Here is a 20,918-nt window from a genome sequence, read left to right on the forward strand (position 1 = left end):
ATACACCTTTAGCTACTGGCTACTGGTCATATCAGACCACGTAGAACTGTAGCAGCAAGACCCCTGAGAATATTTAAGTGAGCAAAGGTGTGTTTTACTGCTTATGAGTTCAAGATACATGGACTCACTTTAAAAGCAAAAGTTAATGTGGGCACGATATTGTGTTACAGCAGATTTAGCCTAGAAATATAATCACTGCTAGCTGAACTGTATTCCAAACACTACTTGCTCCTATAGCACTTACAGCACTCTCTATGCTGCGGGCAGTCTCTCCAAACAACTCCGACTTTGGGTCCTCCATCTCCGGGGTGTAGAAAATCTCTTGGCCCTCCACCTGGTCCAGGTGCAGGAAACCGCTGAACCTCATGGTGGCTGAGAAGAAAAGAGGCGAGGACAGGTGATGTGATACTCAAACGTTATAGCTCAAACCTTCTTCCATCAGTTCTCAGTTCCCACTGCCTTCACACAGTGCTCATTTTAAGGTAGTGCCAGTTCTGGGTTAGTGATGGATTGTGTGTTTGTGTGGGTTTGACAAGGGGAGGTTAGTGAGTCTGTTGCTGATTGTGTGGGGGATTAAAAAGCGCTGGAGTTTGGCCATTATAGGTGAACGTAGTGGAGGTTGTGGTGGTTGAAGAGATGGACTGTGAAATATGAGAGAAAGAAGGAAGGAACAGAAGAAGGACAGAAGGAAAGGTGGAAAAATGGGCCAGTTTTACCAGACTGAGACGCGTCCCAAGAGCTGGCCGAGGCATGGAGGGCTGGGTAAAAAGACAACAAGTTAGACAGACACACAAAGACAGGAAGAAAAAACCACACACAATAAAGAGGAAACAGCCCATAGCCACTCTCAAAAGTGCCTTCTTCAGCAAAGATAAAGCCTCCCTATACGACCTTGGAGGTTATGTTGTCAAACATCTATCAACTTTCAATACGATTTCATCATACTGCCGCCAGAGAGGAGAGGATTTGAAATAAAGCTGAAAGTGGAGTGGATTTGTGTATGTGTGTGTGAGTGTGTGTGTCTGTGCGGTGAAGAACAGAGGAGCATGTGAGGCACTGATGCCGGGCTTCCACGCCGCTCCTAATCAGCAGAACAAATTGCCCAAATCAATCATGGCTGCCCCTGCCTGAGCAACACCAGTGAGAAGGGGAAGAGCACTTGTATGATTATCGTGAAAGATAGCCGTAATTGTCTCCTTAATGCCACCAGACCGCTGACTGACAGAGCCTGGTTAAAATTGCATGAAAAGGACAGCAGTCACTGCAGACACAAACCCGCCCCACTCGCATTCCCTCTGCCCTCCCTCGTCTTTACAGTACTTTCACGGGCTGCACACATCGATTCAGATGTGAAGGAGGCCATAAAATAGAGGCAAACTGGGGAGGTTAGGCCGATAAGACGAAGGGGGAAGAAAGAAAGAGAGGGGACAGTGAGAAAGATCTGACTTTTAATCTGCAAAGAAGACAAACATCAGAGAGGGTGATTTTCCAGCCCACTGCCGTGACGGGCATAAAGAGAGAGAGAAAGAGTGATAAAAGGAGGGACAGAGCTATTCGCCTATCAGATTTTAGTGAACTGTAAAATATAATGGATTTGTTAGACTTCCCCTTCCTGGCATATGGTAGAGTTTACAGTAGCTGGAGCTTAGCGTGCCATTAACTTTCACACGAGCATTTTCTGGCCATTATCTTTGATGTCATCTGAATTGTGATGCCCTGTTCAAATGTAACATTTGGAGGGACCCTCAGTGATTTTTTTGTATACAACACATTGAGCTGAGGAACCAATGTTGAACTGAATAATTATTTGGCTACAGAGTTATCAGAGGAAGATATCTCAATATCCACACAAATAAACCCCAAATCTCCATCGTGACAACTATAAGTAAGTGACTACATATATTTTTTTTAAAATAAAGGTACATTTTTCTTAACCAAGGTCTGACATCCACTGTGCAGCTTTACAACAGAATACCAAAAGGGTTTAATTTGATGTGTGAATGTGTGGACTAAACTCAACCACTTCACCATTTGATGTGAAGATTGGAACAGTGAACAATTAGTCCTTTTCATTCAGAGACAGCCGAGCGCATGTCAATAAATTGGATGGTACGATGAGATGGTGGCTGTTGGATATTCTAGCATGAGGGACATGTCATTTCACTCCTAATGAGTGGAGGATTGGCTAAGCCCTTCTTAGGAGAAAAAAGATCTGGACTATCGATCTGCCTATAGTGCTGCCTGCTTTTATTGGTAACACTTGAGCTGAATGAAGCATTGATCGCTGGTGTGCTGTCATTGTTGGCTAAGATAAATATTTACAGGTTTCTGTGGATTTGTTACAACTGTTGTCTTACAGCTAAAATCTGCTTTTATCGTCATCTAGATTTACGGCCAAGTGCCATGAAATCCAACCTCAACAGATGTGGCATTCCATGTTTCATCTCCGTTTGGCTATAAATTCTGTGGAGGAAATTAATGGCATGGCTGTGGAAGGCCAAAGGTGTCCTCATGTCTTCAGATCATGTTGTGGACTGTGTGGAATCTGCTGGGTTATTGGGAGGCTATGTCAGAAATGCAACTCTGCGCCCTATTTTGTAGCTACAGCTCTTTCAAGTCATGACCTGGAGCTCCCATGAGAGCCGGAGAGAACCCCTCCTTTCACAATCAGTCAGCCCAACACAGCGGGGACAAACAAGAGAGCAGATTTCAACTGAGGGATGGACGGAAAGAGACAGAGATGCAAAGGGGAGAAAGAAGCCCTTTATCTTTATGAACCGAGTCTGGCAGAAGGGACTGATTGGTACACCAGTGCTTGTCAGCCTCTAGTAGTCTCTCAACTCTCTTCGTGCTCAACTCCAGAGAGAAATGAACTGATGCAAGACTGGATCAAAATTGACTGGGTTGAGGGAGAGAAAGACTGAGATATAGCTCAAGAGGGAGATACTGAGCAGTGGCACTGACTGATAAAGAGAAGGGCTGAGTAAAAGAAGAGGTGGGAGATTAAAAGAAAAGGAAAAAAGGTGAAGGAAGATAGAAAGAGTAGGAATAGAAACACTGATGCTTATTTATAAACCACAGCACAGGGACCATAGTATCAAACCAGACTTCATTCAAATTGTGGAGAAAAACTAGAGAAAATGAAATGCACTGGGGATAAGGCAAAGTATGACTAATATCAGAGTCAGACTGCGAAGTGTTAAGTGTTAAGTCAAATTTATAAACATGGAATACTTAGGTCAGACCTAACGTTTCACAGTTTGTGTATTTTTTGTTTATTTTCTTCCAATTGGTAGTATGATCATTTACATATGAGGTAGGTGATTCATGAAAGCACTGTTGCAGAAAAAAAATACCACCTGTTCATCTGGGTGTTTAAGGCAGATGGCCCAATATCACTATTCCCAAAGGAAACATTCAATATAAAAAATATTGTGTTGATCCTCGATGTATCAGCAAATTAAGATTATAAATTGAGGGTAAAACTGGAGAGTGGAGAGAGGTTAGATGAGTTGTAGACAAGCAGTATATGCAGTGCCACTCTGCATTTAGGACAGTAATGTATAGATCAAAATAATAAGCTGTTTATTTGCATGTGATGTCAACGCTTAACACTGAAAAACTAGTTTAGACCCACATTAATCTTTGTAACAACACAAATTACTTATATAAGCCCTACAACATAACCTTGCTCAACAGGATGCTGCATTGATTGCTCCATTTGTCTAGACACAGATGGTAAATGTTATATTTTTTAGAACTTGGGAGAGAGGCAAGCTATCTGTTTCCCTCTGCTTCCAGCCTTTCTGCTAAGCTAAGCTAATTGCCTCCTGGCTTCAGCTCCACATTTAATGGACAGGAATGAGGTTGGTGGTGATGTTTTCATCTAACTCTAATGGGAGCTGTAGTTTCTTGAATGCTGACAAAGTATTTGTTGTTTGAATTTGCAAAAAGTCAAGATGGGTTCAAATAGTAATGCTAGCTAATTGCAAGTGCTGTTGTAAATATTCATTTATTGTATCTCAGCAGATAGATGGTAAAACCCAGGAACATGTTTCTCTTTTTCAAGAAGACCAAGGAAAGAAGCCCTCAGCTGAGATTGAAGCTTCTGTTTCTCATTGCATTGAGTCATAGAAGCTCGGATTTCAGCTCTCTTATCATATCTTATCGCATAGTACCAACAGATAGGGCACAGACGAGGAACACCAGGGTAATCAGAAGGTAGAGAAAGAGTTTTCTGATGGGTAATATTGACTTACAGGGGCAGTTGGCGCCCTCTGGAGTGCTGGATGGTGTCTTGCCGTCAGGACAGCAGCCGAACTCTGTGTTGTCACAGGATGACCTGTCTTCAGCTGTGGGTACAGTAGTGCTTGCCACTTTGGGACCTGGGGGTGATACACAAGGGCTCATAATAATTCATGAAGCTTCAGAAAATGCATCAACTCAAGCCAGCTTATCCCAGAGACCCAGAGGAGAGCTATTTTTTTAATAATACTTTTTAGGCACTGAGGACAGGTGGTGTTTCTTAGGTTCAAACCTATAACTTCCTTTGTTTCTTCTCAACTTGCTCTTGTTCTTGCAGATGGTTATGTGTTTTCAGTCTGCTGACCGCTGATTGGATGCTTATAGAGGCATCTATCATGAGCAATTATATGGCATTTTCATGGGAATTGATTTTACACCTGGAACTCATTTTGTCAGGCAGAGAACGCATAATGGGCACTGTTGCCAGTCATGTCACATACAGAGCACTTGGGGGTGGGTCATAACTGTTGAGTGCTGATTGGCTGACAGTTAACTTCAAGGCTTCCCAAGTGAAAAAACATACAGTTGTTTTTGTTACGGTCACTGCATATCTGTCTATCTTGGGGCATTAAGGACATAAAAGTGGCTGGTCTTTCTCTCTCTGAACAATGAGAGTGTGTAACAGCAGCAAACCTCCGTCCTCTCTAATGATGGTGCTGGTGGAGGGGGTGTCTTGGTCGAAGCGGTGCAGTTTATGGCCACACAGAGATTAGAAATAATCGCGGAGGCAAACAGCTAGCGGCTAAACAAGTCGTAAAGACTTCAGAGGCGAGGGACGTCCTGCTCAAGGACTCGCGGTCAGAGAGTGCAAGAGGAGGGAGTAGGAGGTGGGGGCGTCTTATAGGGCATCTGTTGGCATGTGGTCTGCAGATTTACAGATGCTGGGCTGAAGAGGAGAATACTGGTGGTGGAAAGAGGGCAGTGCACAACGGCCAAGTAGACACTGCATGACTCCAGTGGGAGCCATGAGAGCTGTCAAATAAACACACGCACACACACACACGCACACACACAGTCATGTCTCCATGACTTCAGAGGACATTACATTGATTTACATTCATTTCCTACAGACTTATTCTAACCTTACCTTAACCTTAAAACATGTCTTCATCTTAAAATTTAATGATTTACATTATGGGGACCTGGTTTTTGTTCCCTTAGGGAAGACAAGTCTCCATAATGTAGATGTGTAGAATACAGATTTAGGTCCCTACAACATGAGTAATACCTGGACCACACACACACACACACACACACACACACACACACACACACACACACACACACACACACACAGCCGAATATGAGTGCAGATTTCAACAGAGCATGGATACAAAAACACGTAAAAACGCAGACTTCTGACCTGCTCACATTCATACACTCAGACGGTGATATGTGCACTTGGAATTGGTCAAACTCAGTGACATAATGAGAGGGAGATAAGAATTAAAAAAAATACACAAATACACACATAAAACACAGATAAGACTTCCACATACATACTGTATAAAACACACAAGCATGTCTCACAAACATACAATTCTTAGGTAACACAGTTTATGCAAATTTTAATGTTATCTGTGTTGAAATCTGCACTGTACAATCTCCTAATCAGCTCACACTTCGTCAGCATGCAGGCACAATGTTAAAAAAATATATCCGGTCATTCTTTGGCACACATGAATTCACACACACATACACACACAGCCACAAGATACCGATTCTCCTTGGCAGACAAGCTACATGCTCCTCGCGTCACCGAGCACTCTGGTCAGCCTCTGACAAGAGAATAAATCTAAAACTCGGGCAGAAGGAGTGAGAGGGGGGGAGGAAGAGGAAGAGCTGAAGAAGAGCACATTGGGGCCATGCTGTTCCATCAATCCTATCCGCTTACGGCAAGCTGTCAGGCAAGGTGGATGGATGGATGGAAAACAACAACAGAAAAAAAAAGTTGTGATTGAAAAGTCTCAGTCATCCCTTGTTGTCCAAGTGAAGGCCCCCGAAACCGCAGCTGGCTGTTACAGTCAGGAGGGCATGTCGAGAAAGATTTGAGACTAGTCATGTGACAAGGAACGCAGCTTCCACACACACTCGCACCTCAACCTCTCAGTCACACCAGCCTGTCAAGTCAGGCTCCAGAGATCCCCAGATGCGGGCCAACAGTTTCATCTGGCCTGCTGAGAGTGTATTTTACAGAGCCTGGGTTTGTTTTTATAACTGTCGAGAGCAAGTGCGCTGGTGGAATGGGAGAAAAGAGCATGGGTGATGTAGCAACAGTGAACCATGCAAATACATTCCTTTCTGTCTGAAATTGAGATATACATCTTAAGCAAGTTGAAGTGACACTAACAGCATCTGTTTATAAAGATCTGCCTGTCTGGGTTTGACATTTCTCTCCTCTGGCTGTTACAGTCAGCACAGTGTGTCAAGAATACATAAATTCATACGCAAGCCTGTGCTGCCTTTAGTTTAACTTGGAATTAGCAGATGATGGCATGAATGTGTTATGATGTAAACTAAGAAGAGACTATGAGTTCGACCAATCCCTTCTTAAAAAAAGCCCCTCCCTCAAACAACCAAAGCATTGTGGGTAATGAAGTGAAAGAGCAGGGATTTACCGACAGGCTCCTCTGCCCCACTGGCCTCCGTTGCGATGCCGCTACCTGCTTCCTCTTCCTGCTCCTCCTCCTCTTCAGTCTGGTCATCCCCACTTGGCTCCCCGCTGCCTGAGCCCTCAAAGGAAGTCACTGCGGCGGAGGGGGCAGGGCTGCTGCGGGAGGAGGAGGTGGTGGCAGCGGCAGCAGTTGACTGCGTCGACTGAGGCCTGATGTGGATGGTTTGGTGGTGGTTTGCTTGAGCGCGGTTGTGGGTGATGGTGGAAAAGGGGGTGGTGGCTGGGGGCTGATCAGTGGTCTCTGTCTCAGCTGTCCTTGGAGGCAGGATGGCCCACACCATGTTAGGGTGGAGGGGGGCCGCGGTGGTGATGGAGGCGGCAGCGGTTGAGCTGGGGGTGGTGGTGAGGGGGTTGGGGGTAGGTCGTTCTGCCAGCTCAGAGATGGTTTCTGGTGGAGGGAAGGGCAGGAAGCAAGGAATGGATGAATGACTGAGCAACGATGGAAATGTTTGATTTTGCTTCACCTAAGTCCATTACAATCTCAAAAATCACACCAAAGGGAATAAAAACATCTTTAGCCAATAAAGCATAACAAAGCCGATAAATGATTATTATAACCTATTGCTAACAATAACTCTACCTCTACTACCCAATGATTTTGGCCTTTTTATTCTTCTAACCCGTCTCCCCGATGCACAACAATGACTTTATTATGGAATTATATTAAAAAAGAACACACACATATATGCAGGCTCCCATTTGTAAACGCAACCTCTTATCACAAACCCTGCAAAGGATGAGATGTCAGGAATCTTTATTTGACGATCCGTAAGTAACGAAAGCCAATCCATATACAGAGGGAATATGGGATATGCCAGCAGATGACATACTGCATGCAGTGTGTTTCAGCTTAAGATGAGTTATGTTGTCTAAACAGGGTTAAACTACTCCAGTTGGTGTCCATGCACTGTGTGTGTGCGCGCGTGTGTGAATACCTATGGCATGCATTTGTGTGTACAATATCCATGTTTGTGTGTTGCATGCATGCTGTGCCAATGCGTATGAATTATATATCCATATTCAAATGCTGCCCTCCGGTAGCAAAGCTTTAATCACCAACAGCCAGCCCCTCTGGTGATGAATGATTGATAGAAATGGGGCAAAAAAAGCCGGCTTTAACTCTCTGCTTCAAAGACAGCAGACTGCTGCTCGCAGAGAGCATGAGCATCCATCAACGCCACCACAAACACTCTGCTGTCAACAAACGCGCAAAACACGCACACACACGGCAAAAAAAAAAAAAAAAAAATCATTCCAAATGAGAGAAGAGGCTCTCTGCAGAGACCATCATTACCTATGCAAAAAGCTCTGGTGCAAAAGGACAAACCGTCTGCGATAAAAGAACGATAAATAGGGCAAAAACTCCTGAGGGGGAGAAGTGAGTTGGCAGGGAGCTGCTACGTAAGTGAGTCCTACAGATTTAGCCGAAGCCTGCAGGCGTAACAATATCGTCGTTCCTCGTTTACTTCTTTATGTCCCATGAGTATATACGTGAGTTGGCATGTGGGTGAAATGAAAAGAAGATTAAAAAAACCCCTATACTGTAGATTTATGCGTCATTAGGATTCACCTAACATTATGTGTAGGACTTAATTACACGGCTATAATCGCCTATTTGATCTGCAATTATTCACCGAGGTGTGAAATGTGATACCTATTGCGACGGCAGAAAGCCTGGGAGACACAGGGCCTCAGCTTAAAGTTTGGCAGATATTTGTTGAGCAAGATTTAGAGGGGAGTGCATAGAACAGTGATGCTATCACCAAGAATGGTGACATGCATTGCCTTTCCTCTTGGCTACACCTGTCAGTCAGGTGCCAAGCTTAGCGTCAGGCGGCTTGCTCCCTGGGAAGGGCCTAATGTGTGTTTGGGTGTGTGTGCTTATCTCGAACAGAGACTTCCTGTGAAGAGGGATAAGGAAAGTAAAGAACAGACGTCTGGAAGAGCAAAGAAGAACCAGCAGCAGAGTCTGTTCAGCTTATGCTTCTCCTAATCAGGTTTAACAGTCCATTTGCCTGTGTTTCTGCTTTTTCTCCTCTCAGTGGAGCATTGGACAGTCATGTCACTGGGGGGGGGGGGGGTCATTGTCATCTTGGCTTGTCTCAGCTGTGTAGTTATTGTTGAGAGGTGGTTATTTGGTTTTTTTTGGGTGTCAGCCGTGCTCAATGAGGAGGAGGAATCTGGATACAGGAGGCCAGAGGAGAAAGACCACAGAGCCAAGACGGAGAAAAATGATAAGGATAAACTACTTAAAGAAAACGGATTGAATCGGAAAGAAAAAAATGGGTGAACAAAGTAAGCAGTGGAAGAATATGGCAAGGCAAACAGAATGATGGACTGAATAATGAGAGAACATTGCAGGACATAGAGGAGAAATGGTGAAGGCAACAGAACCCTGACTAACACGCAGGCGGAGGGCTGCCGATGCCATATGCTGGCACTCGTTGCCAATTTAGCGCAAACCCACAGGTGATAACACCATATGGGAGAGGCAGGTCATTGCCAACTAGGTGGCCATTTTCCCCTGGTGCTAGAATTTGCTCATTGGATCAAGTGCCCGCCCTCTGGTGCTTGGTACAGTAGCTCATGCAATTTTTTTTGCTGGATTTCTCAGATATCGCTTCATCTTTTGCTGAGAAACAGAAAAGAAGCCAGAAAAACTCCTCCCTGTACTCTGTGGCTGTGGCTGCCTTCAGAGAGACTTCAGAGAGAGCTGGGTAACATCACAGTTAGCTGCAAGTTCTCCATCACAAGCAGAAAGATTTGAAGAAGCTTCTTCTGCAGGATTGTGAATTTTTTTGTTTTAGCCTAGCCATTAGTGGCAGACCGTGCAGCAGTAGTCACACTCTGCAGTATAATAAAAAGTTGCGACAGATCAATGATGTTAAAAAAGATCAATATTCATTCATTTATATAAGCCCTTGGCATTGCTCTCTTGTCAAACCACATAGCAGCTCGGTGAACATTAGCATGCCACAGCGCTGAGGCCGGGCGTCTGGAAGAACTGCGTGTAAACAGCAGGAGGGAGGGCAGGCAGGGCTGCAGTGTGGTGAGGGGTGGAGGCAGAGCAAATGCTAATTCGCACCCAGCCACACGTGAAATGAGCCCGAGATCCTACCCCCAAGCCGACAGCAGCAACGGAGCAGCTACCCGCGGTGCGACCGCGTCCGGGAGAAGAAATTAAAAGATCCTCTGTGGCTGTTGGTGAGCCTGACTGCTTGCCTGTCTGTTTCTCCCCTGAGGGTTTGATAGAGAAAGAGTCTGCTGTAAGGCGTCCTCCTGCCTTCTCTGTGCAGCAATGCTAGGTGAGGGATTACACACAACCCACATCTTTATTGCCTGGCAACAGAGGAATGTGAAACCAGACTGGATTTTGGCTCCTTTTGCTGGTAACCCACGGCACTGAATTTGTAATTACCAGATGTTTTGGGACTTACCGAAGCCTTGCTGATCTCTTGCTGAGCATATTTGTATTTTTTTTTAATCAGTGTACCTGCAACTGCAATTCAACATAGACCATGTCAACAGCCTTGCCTCCTATGGTATGGCCTAGTTTGGGTTTGACAAAGACCACCCAAGGGAGCTGGATGAAAAGGATTCAGCTTTTTTCGCGACACAGTTGTTGGTCACTTGATCTGTGCCCAATGAGCGATGAGGTGAATGAACATTTTCACGGCCAAAAATGCTAGACACCTGGGAGTGGCTCATGTCCAGAACCACACAGCTGCCCCCCCTCTTCCTCATGGTGCTTGCTGGTGGCGTCTCTACAACCCTGTTGTGACAAACGCTGGCAGTCAGTGCAATAACTTCACTTTACATGAAAGCCATGGCCTTGGCACGTGTCCTCGCACCTCTTACAACAAATCTGAACTGAGGGGCAAGAGCTCTACCTTTTTAGTCAGTACACATGTACTCTACATCCACAATCTTCCTGAAACAGCAGCATGTTCCTGCCGGCATAAAGCTGCAAAGGGAATGACGCCTTTCCCAACAGGGGGGTTTGAAGATGAAACCAAATGCCGACAGAGGGGCGAGAAAGCAAAGAGGAAGTGTCATTGCTATCTTGTGGGATTGCAAGGCTCAGACTCCAGTCAAACTGCAGAAGCCTTGGATTTAAAATGCTACAGTATCTCACTTTTTCTTATTCGAAATTTCCCTAGTTTCGCAGATTATTTTTCTCTCACCTGACAGTCCTTGAGAAGAAGACAGGGCTTATTTTACTGTAGTCTATGTACTCAGTGAAATGAACTAAATGTTTCCTATTAGACTATCATAATCATGGAGTTTGATAAACTGCAGTATTAGAAACAATGAAAAGCAAAGTTCTCAGAAGAGAACCTGAATACAAATGAGTCCTAATATGTGACTTTGAATTTATCCAGGAATCAGCAATGTGTCCTTTGAAATAAAATACTAGGACTTGCCTAATCTCAAATAAGAATTACTGCTCAAACTGCTGTTATGTGCAGGTAGTTTCTTATAGACACAAAATTCAAGCTAAATATGAATTCACGTTTCTGTGACCTTACTTTCTGAGACAGAGACAGAGAGATGGATAAGAGCAGAAGCAGCAGGAGAGGGATAATTTAAGGCCCACGGCACCGCTCATTATCGTTTGATCGGGGCCTGACAACAGTTGGCCGTCCGTGCGCCGTGCGATGCATGGAGGCATTGATGGGGCTCACCTGTGCACTGTCCGAAGTGTTGCACTCTGATGTCCTTGTCTTGCCTGCAGGCTATGGTCCTCAGCTGGCACTGGTCGGCATAGGTCACTCCATCTGAGCCGCACACCTGCTCCACAGTGACAGAGATGGACGGAGGGGAGATTGGAACACGTTAATTCCCAGTAGGCCACTAAAAAAACGTCTTTCTATTTATGCCATGTGGCGAACTTGTGGATCAAACTACTTATTTTCTTCAGTGCAGACAGTTCCCACCTTGTTTTTGTTTTTCTCATCGCAGTCAGGTGAAGGGCACTCGCAGTGGGCTTGGCCGTTCACCTCAATGCAAGAAGCTCCAAAACTGCACACTAGATCTTCACATGAAGTCGGAGCCTCGGGACCTGTGGAAGACATGGGTCTGTGTTGTTACACTTTCTGAACAGTCCCATATTCATACAGTTTATAGAAAAGAAGAATAGCTGCTTTATGAATTCTGACTGCGATGTGCAGTTGTGTGAAAATGTGAGGCTAAATTAAAAGTTAAATTTGCATGAATATTTAATGTTTCACAGTTACAGAACTCCTGCTTACTTTTATTAAGTAAGCAAAAGTTCTGCCTGTTAAACAGCCATTAAATTGGTTTCTCAAACTCTGTAAAGCATGATGAAACATGAATGTAATCAAACAAAAATGAATGTTTTTTTGAGTCCTTACCACATTCATATACACAACATATTAATAGTGCAGCTGCTGTTGCATCAAATTTTAGTCATACATTTTTGTATGATGTCACACCAAAGATTTTGATTCTGCCTTTGCTTCACCTAGTTGCTGTCACAAATCCAATCTACAGCATGGTGTTAGCGTGTATAACTGTGGTTACTTTTCAAAACCAAAAACAGCATGTAGAGATTTATCTGCATTACTGACGACATTTATACTATTGATATAATTCTTCACTTTGCTAACACTATGTGTTGGCTTGCTATGGGATCGTGGTAGCACTAGTGGTAGTAGGTAGGGTGCTTCTGAGCTAGACTAGCACAGAGCCACAACCCCTGGCCCCTCTCACCCCAAGCTAAAGTGTGTGTAGGAGCTGGGGACAGGCTCAAAGGCTGTATTTCATTACCCTGTGAGATTTCCTCCTCTAAGTGAGTGATGTGTTTTTAGTCTCATTACAGTAGTAATGTAATCATAAAATTGTCTAGTTACCTCTGTGTCACACAGTGTGAGTTATTCCTAGTTTCATGGACCACAGCATCTTCCATAAACTGCTTAAAGGTGTGCACTCAGGGTATTTTTTCTGCTCTGGCGTTTTTTTTTTTTTTCCACAGAGCTCTCCTGAAGCTCTCCAAAGGAGCGTTTGAAGCCTTGGTAGTTGCCGCAGCAGGAGCAGCAGCTGGGGAGCCCACCATCTTCTGACCAAGTGTGAGTGTGGGGTCTTTGCATTGTTGCAACATCACAGGGGCCTAGAGTACCCCCCACCCCTTGCCCCCTGCTTTCGTGTGCTACCACCTCTCTGTGTCTTGTCTTTTCATCTGGCAGGGTGTGTGGCAGAGTGCCCCACGACTTTGCCTGGATTGCCGGCTTCATTAAGCGTTTGACTTCCAGTCGATAGCTGATGGTGCATCTTAATTAAGGAGCTGCAGGACCCCACAGCAGGAACTCCTCTTCACCCGGCTTTTGAGCTTGTGCAACCACTAGGGCTTTTGTCATTATTAATTTAAGTGTAATCAATAGTCCTTATGCAGGAGTATAAACATACACATTCAAGCGAGCGATCCATAATGGATTATAATGTAAAGAAAATAAAATATCAGTGGGTGATATGCCATGCACATGTCGTTTGCACAGTCAAGTATTTTCCTAATCACTGTCGATTAACCACCTTGCAGCCATTCATGCCTGTGCCAATAAACCAGATTGATGTGAAGAGCGGACAGAGAAAGAAGTGGCTTTTGCAAGGTAGATGTATGGATCAGACAAGTGACACAAAAACACTTTAGAATGATAGAGAAAAGCTGGGATGAAAAATGTGTATGTGTGTGTGCTTGTATAGTTTATTAACACTCCACCAGTTGCCTTGGTACTCTCTGGTCATTACCTTTGTCGCAGCCATTCGTGCCCATCTTGCTTCCATCTGGACACACGTTGCACTTCATGCCCTTCACTCCTGTCTTGCAGGAACACAGACCTGACATCTGCTCGCAGTCGTCCCGGACCGAGCCCGTGGCGTCGCAGTTACACGCTGCCACGGAAAGGTAGAGGAAAAATGGAGAGAAAGATCGATGAGGAAAAAAATGATGATGAGGACAGTGACAGGAAGAGGGATTAGAATAGCTTGGTTTATATAGTGTACAAAGTGTGTCTGAGGCGACCTTAGCCTCTGAACCCTGCTTCGGATACATTTTTGTCTTAGAGTCAAAGGTTGGGAACAGTTCATCCAGCCTCAGGGGCCACTGAGGGAGGAGAGCAAGGAGGAGGAGGATAAGTATGTAACAGAAACTCAAGAAAACAACCGCAGGGAATGACATCAACCCCATCATGTTCCTAGAATAAATGATGTGTGTTTTTTACCTCCAATCCTGCTGAACCTGGTATTGGTGTGCAGTGTGCTGTCTGCTTGCTGTGGGTAAACCTTGTTAAGGTCAGGCCACGGGTGAGGCACCTGCAGGCTTCCTGCTGGTGACTGAAAATGCTCTGTGGCTTTGGAAGCGTATATCCTATGATACCTCAGCGGCTTGGTACGAGCTGGTCAACATATTGCATTACACCAAGACAAACAAGAGGCCCCGACCTCAGTCTTCACTTGAATACAAATGAATACAGTTCATACAATGCTGTTTTGACATGACCGAAGGCCACAAAAATGACTATCAAACTGTAGTTTAAAGGGTAGGTAATGTACTTTTCATCGTCTACATCAACTTCAAGGATATTGATCTTTCAAATTACTACTTTAAAGTGTTGGCTCAAAGGTACTGCCATGATATTAGTGAGATATTAATTTCTAACTGGGGTTGTTTTCTTGAGAAATACATTTTCTCACTTACCTCTAATGGAAATCTAGCCATGTAGATTTGGTTTTATTTGTTCAGCTTTTAATATATCTGTGTCAAAATGTTTTTGGATCCATCCCACTACAGTGTGGTGAATAGAAATTAGTTTTGTTAAACAATTAGGTTTAAAAATTCAACTAGAACATCTTTTTTCAGATCCAGTTTCCCTCTTAGAGAATGTTTCTCTCTTTGTTAGAAAGTATTTCAAATGAAAACCGTCTACATACTAACTCTTTGTGGATGGAAACAATGCTGCTGATATTTTTACATGAAAGTTTTCAATGCTTAAATGACCAACTAAATTTAACTGAACACAATGTGTATTTAAAACATTTAAACTGCAGACTTGTTGTATTTAATAGCATGTGTGTGTTCTTTATTTTTTTTTGTTCAGGAAGAGTGATCCCTCCTCTGTTGCTCTTCCTGAGGTTTCTCCCTTTTTCCCCGTTTAAGTTTTGTTGTGGATGGTAAAGCCATATGAAGCAAATGTGTGATTAATGCTTTTGGAGCTATATGAATAAAACTGACTTGACTATTGAGATCGCACCAGAAATCTCAAAGGCAAATATTTCAAGACCCAAATCTCTCTGCATGGCGAAATAATGCTTAAGTGAGAAAATATGTTTTTTTGTAATTTGGGTGAACTGACCCTTGACACCTTTAACAAATGACTGCTTCTGCTGTTGAAGTCGTGTAACGGTACAGGACAAGAGCATCCGCTCAGTCAGCAAAGGCACAAAGACACGATTCCTTACGTGTGCAGCCGCTCATGTTCTCCGTCACGATGCCACGAAAGTTCCAGAAGCCCGGCTCACAGCGGTCACACTTCTGTCCCCCAACGCCCGGTTTACAGGAACACTGACCGGTGGCCGGGTCACATGTCCCCTTGTAGGAGCCATAGACATTACACTGACAGGTACCTGAGTAGAGAAGAACAATATAGATGTCACTTTTAACTTCTACTGGTTTATGCTTTTCTAACTTTGATTGACTCAATTGTTTTATAACTTACACAGGTGGAATTCTGGTTACCATGATAGATAGTCTATATTAAAGATTTATACTAGGCTAAAATGTTGGCAAAGCCCTATTCCACAGAAAAAAAACCAAAACTGGATAGAGCGTGCTTAGGTGAGTTTCCTCTTTACTAAATCTCTGTATATCCTTTTGTCTAAGTCTGCAAAAGTCCATACTGTATCTCCTAGCTAACAGCTTGATGCAGCATTTTGTCCTCCATCTGTGTGCTATCATTTGTCAAGATCATCAGATGAAGAGATTTTTCTGTTGATACAGTGCAACCTTATCATAATTATTCCTTGGATTAGGATGAAGCGTTCTCAGCTCTGCAACTTTGGAAGTGTAACTGCAGTCAAGAACAATAAGCCGCGTATGCTGAAACAGCCTGATAGTATCTACAGTTGTTTTTTTTTTTTTCTTCGTCGAGTGCACACAACAAACTCAGGACGCATCAGAGCCCAAAGGTCAAAGTGGGTTGTAGAAGAGGACTTACTGGGACATCCAGCCAGTCCGACTCCTAAGGCAGCCGTCATGTTGTCAGAGCAGCAGCCGTACACAGACAGACTGCAGTGCTGGGGGGCTGTCAGCTCAGGCAGAGATGTGGCTGCAATCACTGATGAGGTGGGAACAAAAAGGAAGGGGAGATGGCACAAGGAGAGAAAGAAGAACACCAACATTTGAGTGGGATTTAGACAACACAATCTCAGAGCAACATGTAACTTTTTGCCAACAATGAGATTGGCTTGAGGGGCAGAGGTGGAGAGACTGGCAGCCGGCTCCAAGATAACAATTCTATTTTCTACTTTCTCCACAATAGCTCAAAATCAGGGGGAAATGATGCTATTACCTCCAGTGAAAACAAACAATAGCATTGCTGGTGAATGTGCACCAATGTGTCTGACATTTACCAGCTACTAGGAGGCATGTTCTCTTCATTTGTTCTTGTCTAATATTATGGAATTGTGCTGCCGACCTACAACCTTCCAGAAAAAAAAAAAAAAAAAAAAAAAGCCTGCTGCATGATGTGAAGGAATGTGCCAAGCAGTTTCAGAGTGTGTGGAGAGCTTCTTTGTCTAAGGATGCACCAGCCTGCATACCAGTGTGACAGTTCTGAAATCAGAACTACATTCAACAAAATAAAAACAGATGTGTTCCCAAAACCTGGCACTTCTCCAGAAATTGGAACATACAGTGGGAGGAAAAGGGGATTTGTTTAATAGCCGAGCCAAAAATATCATTGTTCAAATTTTCTCCAGGCTTTGGAGTGAAAAGTAAAGTTGCAGAGATAGAAAGCAGAAATCTTGCCCTCCCCTCTTTTTTCCCTGTCTCTCTCTATTCCCCTCCCTATCCCTTTTTCTTGTGTTGCTCATTTGGAGTTTGGAGGCTTGGAGATACAGGGGCCATAAATCACAATGTTACTGGTGTGGATATGAGCCTTAGCCTAATGGTGATGACTCGGCTCACTCTTTTTCCAGTGCTTTCCCACTCCAGAGATGGGCTCTGGACACAGTTCATTTAACTTGCCACTTTCTACCGCTCCATTCAGCTATCTGTACTGAGCCTATTAGGACAAGGAGAACTTTTAATTTCATATGTTCTTCCACCCTTCAAGGGGTTTTCCTCTTCAGTGGCCATTGTCCGGCACAATGCAGCTCATTGTGACATGCAATATTACCCTCACGTTTTCAAGGTCTGCTGCTGTGCTTTCTCTGCTGCAGTTATTGTGGCTAGTCTTTTATATTCCAGCAAGGGCACATTTGCACGTGTTTGCTTGTCTAGTAAATCAATAAGTATTTCTTTGGATTTTACCAAAATCCTTGACCCAGATTTGACTTTGCAGGCAGATACAGTATAAAGGATGGCTTAAAGTGCTATGAGAGGCAAACCTTACAAATGTGCATGCACCAGATGACACTGTTGGCACCATATGCAAAAGAGTTCAAGTTTTTCAAAACTAGAACCTCTTAAAAAAAAAGGTTTCATTCATGCTCCGTTAGTGAGAGGTAGCATGTTTTGATAAGTTTCTGGAGTTGAGGTCAAATGAAGTTTCTCCTTACATAGCTAATGTGGAGGGCAGTTCAATTCCCCAGGATCGGAGTTTTTCCATTAGCCAATAGGAGAGGAGAGCCCAGAGCTCTCGACCCATAGAGGGCTCTTCAAAAAGGGATTGATTATCCATGGATGGTAGAGAAGCGTGACAGTCAGTGCCCAAGGAGGCCAGCTTAGGATGGAGCAGAATCTGCAGGGATGTGTGTGAAAACACTGGCGACTCCCTCATTCTCACTCTCTCTTCAACTCTCTCTATCCTCCTCTCTTTTAGACCCAAAGGGAATCAAACAGGCTGGAATGATCACACGAAATCCCTTAAGTGCCTTTTTGTCTGTGCTCTGGCCTGAGTTAGCATCGGAGCAAAAGCTCTTCATTTAATATAGCCATGGAGAGGAAAAACTAACCTTTGCTACTTATCCACTGATCTGGCGACTATTCTGTCTGATAAATGTCATTCATTTACATGCAAAGAGAGGGCTTTTAGATTTAAGGGGTAAAGTGGTATCCTGAGGATTAAGAAAACATTTGTGAGCACAAGTTTAATGGTTTAAATTGTCAGAATGCTAGGGAAGGAAAAAATGAATCGTTATTGCTATTCGCTCAGTCTATATACTGTTGTGGAAATTGCATGAATATCATCAATAATAAACACACAAAACAGTGTAGCATAAAAATATAGATTGTACAATATATGGGAATGATCACTTACACAAACATCTGGTCATCAACAACATGAACCCCAACAGGGATATAAGCAAAGCGACCAAAGGCGCATAGTAGTGTGAATAGTATAGTAGAGTGAATAAATGGTAAAACTAATGATTCAAGCTAGTTTCAATTTGACAATGCATGGGCCTGTGCAAAAGATTCTTAAATCTGCACACTAGCCGGCTTCAGAGGACCAGTCAGTTTCCAGATAGAAACAAGCGTGTTGAGTCCACTTTCCCTGATCAGATATCACAAACATACATATCATATTTAACCGGGACCTTTTGCACTTCATTTGCTTATTGCTACAGTGGTCACACTGCAGAGACAACAGCATTGCTGTCAGAATCATATTCCAACTACAGACTATTACTACCCCATCAGTGGATGACATGAGTGGAGAAATGGGATGTCAATGACAATGAGTCTTGGTAAGGTTGTTCCTGCGCGCTGCAATAACATTAACTCTGATTGGTGTAAAGTACTGACCTGCACAGGGTCCCTGATTCTGAATCAACAAGTGCTCTTGTTTCTCACATCTGGCCTTCTTCAGCTCACACTCATTGCTGTAGTTTTTTCCATCTGAGCCACAAACCTACAAAGGAATCACAGAAAGTTGAGTACTGCACAATACAGTATGTTTCCCGCTACAACAAACTATAACAAACAGAGTTATTACAAGTGTTAGTGAGGCCTGCCATATTCGTAGAGTGAAAGTTCATTCTTGGCCTTGGAAACAGTAGTGCAATTAAAAACAAACAAACAAAAAACCAACATATGTACCGTATAAAGTCAAAGTACACTTACTAACTTTTTCTGGCGCTTACAACTGCATTTGTAATGGTTTTCATCGTCAGATTGAGTGGGCTCAGTTGTCATCACTTCATCTATACATTGATGACAACTGATCCATCTCCATGACAACTAAGGAAACTAGTGCTAGTGAAGACCGTGAGACACAGTTGAGCTCTAGGCAAAAAAGCAAGTAGACCTTAAGTTAAAATGCTTTATTGTTATTTTGAGAGGAAGTTGTGCTTCCCAGAAATGCCATCAACTGATGGTATTTGAAAGAGTGTGGATTTTTTTTTTTTTTTTAATATAAAATATATCTGTATATAAATGATACAAGACTTTGTCAGTGTTTGCTTTAAAGACGATTTCAATGGGAAATTATATAATTGTCATGGAGTCAGTGAGTTATCTGTGGGCTACATCTGAAAAATCTGATATTTGTACATTTTGGCAAATTTGCACCATGAAAAGTAGTTCATTTTCGCATTGCAACCATTGTACAGACATTTATCAGCTCGACTGCTTTTGATCAAGTTATAAGGAGTGCTTTTCCACATAATTTCTAAACTGATTAGCAATTATCCCTGATGAACTGTGGAGATACACCTATTACGGGAAAGAATAAGTCCACAGCAGTATCTAGCCTATGTTTGTGTGCTCAAATTTGACTGGGTTGTTACTCTGAGAGAGTTTTTTGATTCAAATTGCATTAATTGCGTTTTATCCATTAAACCATGTGAGTGATTATTGTCGAGTGGTTTTGAAGGCGGCCGTACCGGGTTGTGAGGCACACTATGGCAGGTGAAGTCACAGACGCAGCGGTCCTCCTCCGCATCCTCATCCCACGAGCCTCCAAACATGCGACAGCGGTCCTGCTCACAGCTCTCCACGCCTGAGCCTGACCCTCCTGAGCCACAGTCTGCATTAAACACCATTAATACACAAAATTATTAATAAAACATGCACACACACAAGGGAGATGCCCCTTTATCAGCAAATCAGCTGGAAGTAGTGTCCTAGTTTTGTTTCTCTTTAAATGAAAGCAACAGTTATACATTAGAAGCATCACAAAGTTAAGATGATTTACATTTCCCTCATGCTGGTTGAGGGGAGAAGGAACCAAAGGCGCTGCTGGTAGAACAAGATAATGACCCACCGTAGTGAGGGCTAAAGATTGACTAAATTAATTAGACACAACATCTCTGCACCACCAGTGAGGCATCCTCTTCATTTCAATTAAATGAGAGACAAAAAGGGGAGGGAATTATTAACTCTGGCCTTTAAGTGCGCCGAGAGAATTGGTGGCAATGCGTCCTTTATGGGTGCCTGCTTCCGGATATGAGAATGCAACTAATTGCAAAGTTATCTGTAAAATGTAATTATCTCCTGAGACTTTAAAGAAAGTTGTCCTGGCAAATCTTCAGCTGCCACCCTGAAAAGCATTATTTGTTTCAAAAGTGAAACAAATTTTGATTGAAGTAAGAGAAGTCTGACAATCCCTGTCATGGATTTGTGTTTTCACAAAACTTGTTATTGTTGACCTGCTGTGCAAACTTAGCCCAAGGTTAAGGCAAAGATACAAGAAGGGAGAAAAAAACGTATCCAAAAAACATATCCTACTGGACTGTGTGGAGTTTCATTTATGAAAAACAA

General features: G+C 43.3%; 1 protein-coding gene across 3 annotated transcripts in view; it reads right to left on the reverse strand.

The window, feature by feature from the left end:
- Positions 1–20,918, reverse strand: part of agrn (agrin) — a 255,568-nt gene that overhangs the window by 36,176 nt on the left and 198,474 nt on the right. For all 3 annotated transcript variants that reach the window (XM_040152614.1, XM_040152616.1, XM_040152615.1), the window contains 10 exons: positions 20,042–20,184; positions 18,963–19,068; positions 16,210–16,329; positions 15,455–15,619; positions 13,745–13,888; positions 11,917–12,041; positions 11,665–11,770; positions 6,924–7,367; positions 4,260–4,385; positions 245–372 (listed from right to left, as the gene is read on the reverse strand). In XM_040152614.1, coding sequence (XP_040008548.1) covers positions 245–372; positions 4,260–4,385; positions 6,924–7,367; positions 11,665–11,770; positions 11,917–12,041; positions 13,745–13,888; positions 15,455–15,619; positions 16,210–16,329; positions 18,963–19,068; positions 20,042–20,184 — 1,607 coding nt within the window. The remainder of the gene's footprint in view (positions 1–244; positions 373–4,259; positions 4,386–6,923; positions 7,368–11,664; positions 11,771–11,916; positions 12,042–13,744; positions 13,889–15,454; positions 15,620–16,209; positions 16,330–18,962; positions 19,069–20,041; positions 20,185–20,918) is intronic.

Source organism: Xiphias gladius, chromosome 18 (assembly GCF_016859285.1).
Source record: "Xiphias gladius isolate SHS-SW01 ecotype Sanya breed wild chromosome 18, ASM1685928v1, whole genome shotgun sequence".
NCBI lineage: Eukaryota > Metazoa > Chordata > Actinopteri > Istiophoriformes > Xiphiidae > Xiphias > Xiphias gladius.